The sequence below is a fragment of the Pan troglodytes genome, chromosome 13 (genome assembly GCF_028858775.2).
Source record: "Pan troglodytes isolate AG18354 chromosome 13, NHGRI_mPanTro3-v2.0_pri, whole genome shotgun sequence".
Lineage (NCBI taxonomy): Eukaryota > Metazoa > Chordata > Mammalia > Primates > Hominidae > Pan > Pan troglodytes.
The window spans coordinates 54650593-54661846 of NC_072411.2; the positions used below are offsets into that span (position 1 = coordinate 54650593).

Genomic DNA, 11254 nt, shown 5'->3' on the forward strand with positions numbered 1-11254 from the left:
TTTTAAAAATGAAATAGTTGAGTCTTGGAGGCAGGCCTGAATGGAAATGAATTTTTGGCTCTGTGCCGCCTCGTGAAATGTGTCCAAGAAGCATGAAATTCTATGCTGAGTGCGTGAACTGCTGAGCCGCTTGACTCTAACCATATCTAATTTTTTTTGTATTTTCTCTGTTCTTTCTGCTTCCACAAAAGATGGGCCAATCAAGCTTTTCTGTAGGTTGCTCCTCACTGAGTGTGTTGAGTATTTGCCATGTGTTTCTGTTGGTCACACTGTGCCTTGACATCTTTCCACTCCATTTTGCTTTGATCCATTGCATTTTGACTTTGTGTCTGTGGGAAGTCTTGGTGGTGGCTGATGATGATTCCAGGTTTGCCCACACATTCTAGTTGAATCTACATAAGAGACTATTGTCCTTGAAGCAGACATCCTGGATTCACATGCCCTCTTCCATTTCCTCTGAGAAAAGGTGTTTTTTTCTTCTTCTTCTTCTTTTAATTTTTATATTTGTATCTGAGGCTTCAACTCTAAGAACAAAAAAAAGGTGCCAGGTGCCCCTTTTCCATTCCCTCCCTCATGCTGGTCTCTGGCCCACTCCAGGGAGCACTCACCTGCCTTTAGCCCGAGCCATGGGGACACAGTGTGTCCAGTGGTCACCTATGTGCTTTCCTCCTCTTCCCACTCCCACCCTGGTTAAAGCCAGGAAAACCTTTCCAAGGAGGAGAACTTTCTTGCCTGTGTTCTGATCTCAGGCTTATTCCTGACCTTGCTAAATAGTTAGAAGGGTGGTTGCAAATGGCAAACTTCTAGCAAGCGTCATGAGCCTACCATGTCTGTGAGAGGAAGGTAGGAAGCCATTGGCACCAACCTGTCACCTCAGGTTATGAAAAGACTCCTCTGCAGCCCTTCTGCTGCTCCCCAGATCCCTAACATTGCTGAAGTGCCAGAGGCAGTGCTAGGGCAAGTGCTAGAGGAAAGTCTGTTCCTTTGTCCCATCGAGAACATCCGTTTTCCTGGGTAGCGTAGACAAAATGCTGTATGGCGAGGAATCTGACACTGTGGCGTAGTGGGGACAAAGGTGTCATGTTCGGTGGTGGAGAGGCCTGGTTTGGCTAAAGCTGTGTCTGTTTTTCTGCATGCTTTTGTGTGGATTTATCAGATGACATTCCTGCTGTTTAAATGGCCTTTGTAACTCTGGAGGAATGAGAGGCACTGTCTGTCTCAGTTAACGCCAACTGAGGCAGGCAGGCAGGCAGCCAGCTACAAGCTTAGTCGTGTGTTGCTTTTATTTTGTTCTGCACTGAAGCGCTGAAGTTCTCCTCCCTGTCTTGCTAATAATGACAAATAGTGAAGCTCCCAAGTAGTGTGGTAGGCTACCCAGAACAGACTGACGAAGCTGAATGTGTATGGCTAAATGGTTTGGGAAGACTTCTTTATGATATATAATAGATAAATATAATTTTAAATGGATTACCTTTTTTGGCATATTCCCTCACAGTGAGAGGAGTTGGCACTCGCCATAGTCCCTTAAAGATACATCCCATTCTCTCTATTAAGAGGTTTTCAGTATTTTTAATGAGTGTGTAGATACCTCCTAGTCAAACACAGCTGACTCCTGGGAAGAACTTGCTTTTCAAAAAGAAGGGCAAGGGACTGTGGCTATTTCTGAGTCTGAGAATCCATACAATTCCTTCCCTTCCCTTCCCTTCCCTTCCCTCCCTCCCTCCCTCCCTCCCTCCCTCCCTTCCTTCCTTCCTTCCTTCTTCCCTCCCTCCCTCCCTCCCATCTCAAAAAAGAGGAGTTTCCTCCCTTCCTCCCTTCCTTCCTCTTTTTTGAGATGGAGTTTCGCTCTTGTTGCCCAGGCTAGAGTGCTATGGCGTGATCTCGGTGCACTGCAACCTCTGCCTCCCGGGTTCAAGCGATTCTCCTGCCTCAGCCTTCCGAGTAGCTAGGATTATAGGTGCACACCACCACAACTGGCTAATTTGTGTATTTTTAGTAGAGACAGGGTTTCACCATGTTGGCTAGGCTGGTCTTGAACTCCTGACCTCAGGTGATCCACCTGCCTTGGCCTCCCAAAGTGCTAGGACTTTGAGCCACCACGCCCAGCAATTTCTTTTCCTTCCCCGCCCGCCCCTTTTATTTATTTATTTTTAAGACAGAGTCTTGGTCTTTATGTACCCCTTTGTTCGCTCTGTTGTCTTAAACATTTTCTTAGGCTGGGCAAGATGGCTCATGCCTGTAATCCCAGCACTCTGGGAGGCCGAGTGGGGAAGCTCACTTGAGTTCAGGAGTTTGAGACCAGCCTGGGCAACATGTGAAACTCTGTCTCTACAATAAATATAAAAATCAGCCAGGCATGGTGGCACACAGCTGTGGTTCCAGCTACTTGGAGGCTGAGGTGGGAGGATTGCCCGAGCCTGGGAGGTCACGGCTGCAGCGAGCCATGATTGCGGCACTGCACTGCAGCCCGGGTGACAGAGCAAGACCTCAAAAACCTATTTTTCTTATTTAGGCCATTCATATCCCTTAGTCTGCTTGAAATAACCCAGCAGCCAATATATCTTCATTATCGGAATCACCCACAGGAAGTCAGCCTTCATGACGTTGTACTTCTGGTAGTCTAGTCAGCCACTATCTGCAGTCCCTGATCCACTTCTAAGGTTTGTTTGTAAACATGTGGTCTGCAACCAAGAATTTAGGATGTCCAAATATGGCAAGTTTTTGCCCTCTCTGCTATCTAGTAACATGAGTAATAATCTTTGCTCTCCAACACTTTTTATTTGTCCCAACCATTGTCCTAATATTGTAACTGTAATGCAGCAAATTAGTTGCCTGAGTTAAAAGAAAAAAAAAAAATCAACCCTTGGCCCTTAAGACGTCTTTTAATACAATGATGTGTTAGTCAACCAAATGATGACCTCAAATGGCTCTGGCCAAGGCCACGTGTGTTGTTTTCCAGCTTTAAAAACCTACTTGCGCGCCTCTTGCCAACCTTCCTCCAGTGTCAAAGTGTCATCTGCAAGGACTGTTGTCTGATTGTTCCTGAGGGTCGTAGGCTTTTGGTGGGATCTTAATTCCATTCTCTTTGACGTCTTTAGCTGTGAAAATTAAGAAGCCAATCAAGACGAAGTTCAGAATGCCAGTGTTTAACTGGGTTGCTCTGAAGCCCAATCAGATCAATGGCACAGTCTTCAATGAAATTGATGATGAGCGAATTCTGGAGGTATTTTTCTCATTGGTTAGAAACTAGAGGTGCACTCTGTGCAGCAAAGCCAGCATGAGTGTTCTGTTAACCTGGAAGTGTCAGAGATAAAGTACTAGTGTTTTAAGTCCCCTGATGTAAAGAAGAAACATGTATGTAATATTGGAGAATAACATTTGACACTGTTTTGTAAGGTGGCTCTAAAACTGTTTAAAGAGTTATGTTAAATTGGAATAAATGCTTTTGAGCATCTTTAGTGTATGCCACAGAATATAGATCTGACATAATAATTCCTTCCCTTAATTGAGAGAAAGACATAAAAACTTTTGGACTGCAAGTGAACTCAATTATCACACTCACTGCCTTATTTGATGGATAATTTTAATCTGTGGCAGCTGTCTATGCAAGCTAATTATTGAAAAGTAATTGAATTAGGGGGTTAGAATCGGTAGTCTAATGTTCACTTATTTTTTTATTTTATTTTTTAATTATTATTATTATTATTTTTTGAGACGGAGTCTCACTCTGTCGCCCAGGCTGGAATGCAGTGGCGCAATCTCGGCTCACTGCAACCTCTTCCTCCTAGGTTCAAGCAATTCTCTGGCTTAGCCTCCCAAGTAGCTGGGATTACAGGCACACACTACCATGTGTGGCTATTCTTTGTGTTTTTAGTAGAGAGCGCATTTCATCATGTTGGCCAGGCTGGTCTCAAACTCCTGACCTTAAATGATCCACCCGCCTTGGCCTCCCAAAGTGCTGGGATTACAGGCATAAGCCACCACATCCAACCTATGTTCACTTTTGTGTATGTGCCAGAAGTTGTACTATAACAAAAACAAGAAAAATAGAGCAAGCCATGGCCAAAGACAAGTGCTTAATAGAAAAAGTAACGTTTTTGCTTAAGAAACTAACTGGTGGCTTCCGGACTTCATTTTTAAATATAATCCAATTTTCCATGGTCATTCCTCTCTATCTTAGGATTTAAATGTGGATGAATTTGAGGAAATATTCAAGACAAAAGCCCAAGGTCCTGCCATTGATCTTTCTTCAAGCAAACAGAAGATACCACAGAAGGGATCAAACAAAGTGACATTACTAGAAGCAAACAGGGCCAAAAATCTTGCCATAACTTTAAGGAAAGCTGGAAAGACTGCTGATGAAATATGTAAAGCTATTCATGTGTAAGTTCAGGAAAATTATATTCTAGTTAGTTTATGATAAAATGAAAATGAGAAAGTTATGAATTAGTAAATGACAAATATTTCAATAGTGAGACAAGACCTAAGATAAAAGCTGGAGCAGTTTTTGATATCCACACTTGAGAGATCCGAACTCTGTGTGTGCTACTTCAAAGTTGAATATGATGCCAACACGAAAGAGGTGGACCAGAAATCACCCTGGGGAGTGTTGTATTAGAACAAGTAACTAATTGTTTTAGAAGAATAACATCTGGATTGTGACATCATTTATTATCTGGGTCTACTCTCTTATGCGGGCCTCCAGCAATGCTTACATAAAAGGAAAGTTGAGCTGAGCATGGCAGATGTTAAGAAAAGGTAGAAAATGTCAGTTTTCTCTGGAGTATCTGGATTTTATCTAGATTTGTTGAATACAAATTTGATGGCATTTGTGGAATGATACAGTTCAATGCCAGATGCAAATATGATACAGATGCATATTTTAATTTATAACAACAGGAATGTGAATTGTTTTGCTTTTAGTACTTTCAGGACATTTTAAACAAAGTTCATTTTTTACTCTTGAACTGCATAGAAGGCATTGGTTTTACTCCTCTATTAGAAGAATCCTTCTATTCTTCTTGTGGTCATGGTGACTTTCAAATATGATGAAGACATTATTAAATGTTTTAGGAACTAATTATTTATAAATTGATTATCTTATACATTTTGGTTAGAGGCTTCGAGGTGTAAATGACCCTAAGAAATCCTTTGTTCCAATTTTGTGTCCTCAACCAGGGTCATAATCTGGTAGTCCAGTGCCTCCTACAGTCTGTTCTGATTTCTGTCATTGAATCCTGAAGTGCAGCCTGGCTTTAAATCTTTATATATCTTGTTTGTCATGATGATTAAATGTAATTCTATTATTTAGCTGAACAAAGATTGTCCAGAGAATAATAGAGAATAGAGATTGTAACAAATACTTCATTTGTTCAAATTAAGCATATATCCAAAAAGAACTTCAAGGAATGTATGCACTTAACCTAAAACATTCAATAATACAGGCATTTGGATGCATTTTTTCCAAAGAAGAAAAAATACTACCAGACTATTGGTTTAATTGAAATATTTTACATAATTCACCAGATATTCTGTAATAATGTGTACAGTGTTAATCTCCTGAATTAGCTGTACTTCACAATGCCTGTCAACTATGTGCTTGAACCACGAAACCATCAGATGCTTTGGCCTTGGTTCTACCTCTTCCTATTTTCATTTACTCCTGATTCCAGAGGCTTAGAGCTATGCCAGTACCCTAAAAACTGAGGATGGCAGTTGTGACAAGGTCCACGTTTTCAGGAAGAACCAGTTAAGTTACCTGAGGCATAGTCAAGAACCAGCACCAGGGTGGGACTTCACAGGACAGCTGGAGAAATCTTAGACTCGTTGATTTGGTATTTGATGAGCTGTACCAGATGGATGATGGATGGATGAACCTGAAAAGATGGATTAACTTGAAAAGGGGGTAGGAGGTTTTTCTCTCTAATGCTAATCTCTCCACATCTGTCTTTAGATTTGACTTGAAGACACTGCCTGTAGACTTTGTGGAATGCTTGATGCGGTTCCTGCCAACTGAGAATGAAGTGAAAGTGCTTCGGCTCTACGAGCGGGAAAGGAAGCCTCTGGAAAACTTGTCAGATGAAGATCGGTTCATGATGCAGTTTAGTAAAATCGAGAGGCTCATGCAGAAGATGACCATCATGGCCTTCATTGGGAACTTTGCTGAAAGCATTCAGATGCTGACTCCTGTGAGTGGACTGACTCTGGCAGGGGAGGGGGTCCAAAGAAATGTGGAATCATTATTTTTTAAAGTCTCTCCCAGAATCGTACTGAGTGTGATGGGTTCTAAAGACTCCTTCCCAGAACTTTCTAAATTGCATTTTTATTTCAACCATCTTTTCCACATTATGTATGCAAAGTAAATTTAAAAGATGGGGAATGTTCATATTCCATATTGCCATTCTTCCAAAAGAATGCCATTTTTTGTGTCTACAGATGTTCTCTAGATTTCAAAAGGACAGGGGACAAAGAAACTTAGTTCTTTTCTCAAACTTGGTTCCTCTCTGAAGATACTAGTTTTCTGGCAGTGTTGGCAAGACTGAAAATAAGACTTTCATTTCTAAAAATGTTGCCTCATCTTTAGTGAGCAGACTTACAAGCTTTTGCTGAAAGCTTTATATTTATCATAAGAGTTTTCTTTCTTGAAAGTTTGTTATAATAAACTGTGGTGATATAGACATAATAGCCAACCATCTCTCATTCCCTTGTGTTAATCTGGTGGAGATTTATGAATATCATAAACTTCAGTTCTCTCCCAATTCTGTTTCTAAATAGACTTTGTTACTGATTATAGTAGTCAGTTCTTTCCCAATTCTGTTTCTAGATAAATTTGTTGGTTTCTGCTTATAGTAGTATGTCTGTTGAAAACATGTTCTGAGAACTTCTGGAGGGTGTTATATTCCCCTCCCTTTTTTTTCATTTTTGATGCCTCCTCCATTGATTTAAAAATATTAATTGTATGACATGATTAGAGGTGGTGGGCAGGAAATTGAGTTCTACCAGAAGAAGCTGTGGACTCTTAACTCTGAGTCTTAGTGGTTATAGATTGGTTACAGATTTTGTGATAAGCAAGTTCCTATGTTACTTGCTATTGTGAACAGTTTCAGTAAAGATCGTGCATGTAACAATATTACCTGAGACCTAGCAAGACAATTAAATTTGTTATACTTAGAAAAAGTAGACTCTCACCATGAAGACTGTATGCTCTAAATGCAGGCCTGTTTTCTTCTGTGTTAATATTTACTTGCCAATTAGTTTCCCATTTTTAACATGTCTTTTTTTCCCCTTTTTCTTTCTTTGATTGGAATCTAGCAACTACATGCGATTATAGCAGCATCTGTCTCTATAAAGTCGTCCCAAAAACTCAAGAAAATTCTGGAGGCAAGTGCAGTTTTTCTCGTAGGTATGAAGGACTACTTCAGCTGCGTTCAGTGCCTGATGTGCTGTACTGATGGGCTTCTGTTTTCACCTTCTTTTGCAGATCATCTTAGCCCTTGGAAACTACATGAATAGCAGTAAAAGAGGAGCAGTTTATGGATTTAAACTTCAGAGTTTAGATCTGGTGAGTGGACTAAAAGAAATTTGAGAGCTGTTTGAAGGACAGATGGCTGGCAGAGATGAAGTTAGGGTGGTGGAGGATGTTTTGATGAATATTTTCTGCTATGGGAGGATCAACTGGTACTAATTTTCTGGAACACCATTTGACAGAGAGCACATAGAACCTATAATCACTCATACCCTTTGACTCAGTATTTCCATTTCTAGGAATTTTTTCTCAAGTGTCTGAATTTTGAATCCTGTATTTTATTTATAATTGCAAATTAACAATCTAAAGGTCTAACTGTGGGAATGATTAAATGTGCTGTAACACTAGTTAATACAGTGAACTATTATTCTTCCACCGTTAACATACTGATGAAGAGTGTCCCAAGAAAGATTTGTGTTTAGAAAAGAAAGCAGGGTATGCTTTGCATGTACAGTTGAATCTCAGCTAAGTAAACTATGTGGGGAGAAAGACTGAATGGAAATAGGTTAAAATATTAGCAGAGGTTGGATGGAATCAGGGAATTTTTTCAAACTGCTTTTTGTAAGTACTTTTCTATATTTTCTTAAATTTTTGTTGTTGCATGCAGGGTGCTGTAATTTTCAGAGTCACCTAACTAATGTGAACAAGACTAGAGAAAATCCTCCGTGGACTCCCTCCAGACTGTGCAGGCCTAATGTGATTGTCACATGAGAAGGCTGGGCAGTGGGTTGAGTCCCCCGACCAGGGAGCTAGTTATTTAATAAGGAGTGTCTAGTCAGTCACAGTTCTGGCCTCCAGCAGATCATGATCAGTTAAGCATGTCTGTTTCAGGTCTTCACAGGCTAGGAAATAAGGGAGGGCCTGAGCTAAATGTAAAAACTGGAGCATAGGAGCCCTGCTGTGTAGGAGGCACCTGCATGCACCTGCTGGCTGTACATCCCCATTTCTCCTCCGGCTCTTTACTTTGAAGAGCACTAAAATTAGAGCCGTCCTGCTTTTAAGGCAAGGAAGGTGGGATAGCAGATGCAGGGCTGGGAGAGTTCATGTAAGTCCAGTAATCAGTGTCCCCCTTATCCATGGGGGCTGTGATCCAAGACCCCGAGTGGATGCATGAAACCTCAGATAGTACTGAATCCTATATATACACTGTTTTTTTTCTAGAGTTGCATATCTGTTATAAAGTTGAATTTATAAATTAGGCACAGTGAGAGATTCACAATAACTAAAAAATAAAATAGCCCAGGCCTGGTGGCTCACACCTGTAATCCCAGCACTTTGGGAGGCTGAGGCGGGCGGATCACCTGAGGTCAGGAATTTGAGAGCAGCCTGGCCAACATGGCGAAACCCTGTCTCTACTAAAAATAGGAAAATTAGCTGGGCTAATTTTTGGGTCACGGGCACCTGTAATCCCAGCTACTCGGGAGGCTGAGGCAGGAGAATCGCTTGAACCCGGGAGGTGGAGTTTGTAGTGAGCCAAGATTGTGCCACTGCACTCCACCCTGGGCGACAGAGTGAGACTCCATCTCAAAAAAAAAAAAAAAAAATAGAGCAGTTAAATAAAACACGTTACTTGAACACAAACACTGCAATAGGCGGCAGTTAACCTGATAACCCAGATGGCTACTAAGTGATTAATGGCAGGTAATGATTACAGCGTGGATCCACTTGACAAAGGGGTGATTCTCAGTCTAGGGTGGATGGGAATGGCACGTGCGAGGTTTTATCATGCTGCTCAGAGTGGTGCGCAATTCAAATCTGATGAATTGTTTATTTCTGGAATTTTCCACTTAGTATTTTTGGATACTTGAAACCTGTGGGTTTCCTGAAACCATGGGAAGTAAACCTGTGGGTAAATAGGAACTACTGTAGAGGAAAGCTGCGAATCATTCTTAGGTGCTTAGAGTCATTCCTATAGTTAAGCATGTGCCCTGGTTGGAAAGTCCTTGAGCCAGTTAAGCATCAATGGACTGGTTCACTAAGGAACAAATGGAATCCTGACCCTCCTCTGGGAATGCTCCAGCCTGTTGGGCGACTGTTACTCAGTTAGTGACTCTGGGTGGGAAATCGTCACCTGAGGGGTAGGTCTCTTGTTACCCTTTACTCTTGTACCTAACCCATGTTCCCTTTTGTTTTCAGCTCTTAGATACAAAGTCAACAGACAGAAAGCAAACACTGTTGCACTATATATCCAATGTGGTGAAAGAAAAATATCACCAAGTGTCCCTGTTTTATAATGAGCTTCATTATGTGGAAAAAGCTGCTGCAGGTACTTGATTTCAGCTATTACCGTTCGTCTTGGGTATTTAATGCCTTTAATTGTGGTGGAGCCATTCCCTGCTTAAACACTTTTCAGAACCCATTTAAAAAGCCAAGGCTAAGAAGTCAGACACACTGAGCTGGAACACATCGGCCGTGGTGTTGTCCACCCCTGAGAGCTGAAGAGCACATGGGTGTAAAGGTGATCTCTGTGTCCTTTCTGTAAGACACAGGCCACTGAGCGTCATGTCCCTTCCCTCTTTTATTCACTGCCCTTTTTATTCTGCTGCTATTGTATGAAATGTGAGAATGAGAATCTGAGAATCATCACCCAACAAACACTTTTAATTTGATTTTGTGCCATTCTACTTGCTCAAGTGTGGTAGTTGTAAACATTTTGCCTTTGCCTGGACACTAGTTAAATTATTAGCACTTCTTGGTTGCTACTTTGCTAAGACAGGTATAAATTTTCTCATTTAAGTCATCTGTGACTCTAAGATAGCTGGGATGTACAAGGTAATAGTATCTCCATTATTATAGGTGAGAAAATTGAGATTTTTCGAGGTTAAATGTCTTGCCCAAAGTCACATGAGTAGAAAGTGATAGAAACAGGACTAGAAACCTGGTCTTACTTCTCATGAAGTGTATTATCCAATGTACCATGTTCCCTCAAAAGCATATTCGATTAGCAAAAGGAATGATATGCAGATTGACCTTACAGTCATTTATAGGCTGTGATTCTCAAATTGTGATATCGAACCATAAGCAGCCAGTGTTTATTATAAATTCAGATTCCTGTGGGGTACCTCAGGCATCTGGAATTTTGGAGGGTGAGGCCTTCTCTAACTCAGCCATGGTAAATGGCTGCTGCTTCTGTGTTCTCACTAAAGAACACTCTGGTCTACCCTCTCCTACAAGATTTCTCATACTGTATTACAACAATTTGCATGTCCATTGCAATCTGTGCGCTTCTTTTTTTTTTTTTTTTAGACAGGGTCTTGCTCTGTGGCCCATGCTACAGTGCAGTGACATGATCACAGCTCACTGCAGTCCTGACCTCCCAGGCTGAAACGATCCTCCCACCTCAGCCTCCTGAGGAGCTGGGACCACAGGCACACACCACTATGCCCAGCTAATTTTTAAAATTTTTGTAGAGATGGGGTCTCCGTGTTGCCTAGGCTGGTCTTGAATTCCTGGGCTCAAGTGATCCTCTCGCCTCAGCCTCCTAAAGTGCCGGGAGTACAGGTGTGAGTTACCATGCCTGGCCAATCTGTGCACTTCTTAAGGGTATATCAGGTTTTATTTATCTTTCTATTTCTCTCAGCCCCTGAAAATTGGATGTTGGAAATAAATGAATGAACAAGTGAACAAATGAATGAATGAGGTGATGCACTGTTACGGGGATAAATGCTGCAGAAGCTGTGGTGGAGACTGAGAGGCAGATGGAGATGACTCTCTGACTATGAAGAACTA

General features: G+C 41.4%; 1 protein-coding gene across 12 annotated transcripts in view; it reads left to right on the forward strand.

Moving 5' to 3' along the window:
* Nucleotides 1-11254, forward strand: part of FMNL2 (formin like 2) — a 474212-nt gene that overhangs the window by 446655 nt on the left and 16303 nt on the right. For 6 of the 12 annotated variants that reach the window (XR_010150095.1, XM_009443496.5, XM_009443499.5 and 3 more), the window contains 7 exons: nucleotides 192-212; nucleotides 3099-3223; nucleotides 4181-4383; nucleotides 5954-6188; nucleotides 7312-7380; nucleotides 7481-7561; nucleotides 9662-9791. Coding sequence is in view for 10 of the 12 variants with exons in the window: in XM_009443496.5 (XP_009441771.1) it covers nucleotides 192-212; nucleotides 3099-3223; nucleotides 4181-4383; nucleotides 5954-6188; nucleotides 7312-7380; nucleotides 7481-7561; nucleotides 9662-9791 (864 nt within the window). In the remaining 2 variants the exon portion in view is untranslated. The remainder of the gene's footprint in view (nucleotides 1-191; nucleotides 213-3098; nucleotides 3224-4180; nucleotides 4384-5953; nucleotides 6189-7311; nucleotides 7381-7480; nucleotides 7562-9661; nucleotides 9792-11254) is intronic. The other 6 variants (XR_010150096.1, XM_054679872.2, XM_515836.8 and 3 more) reach the window with 1 other exon arrangement.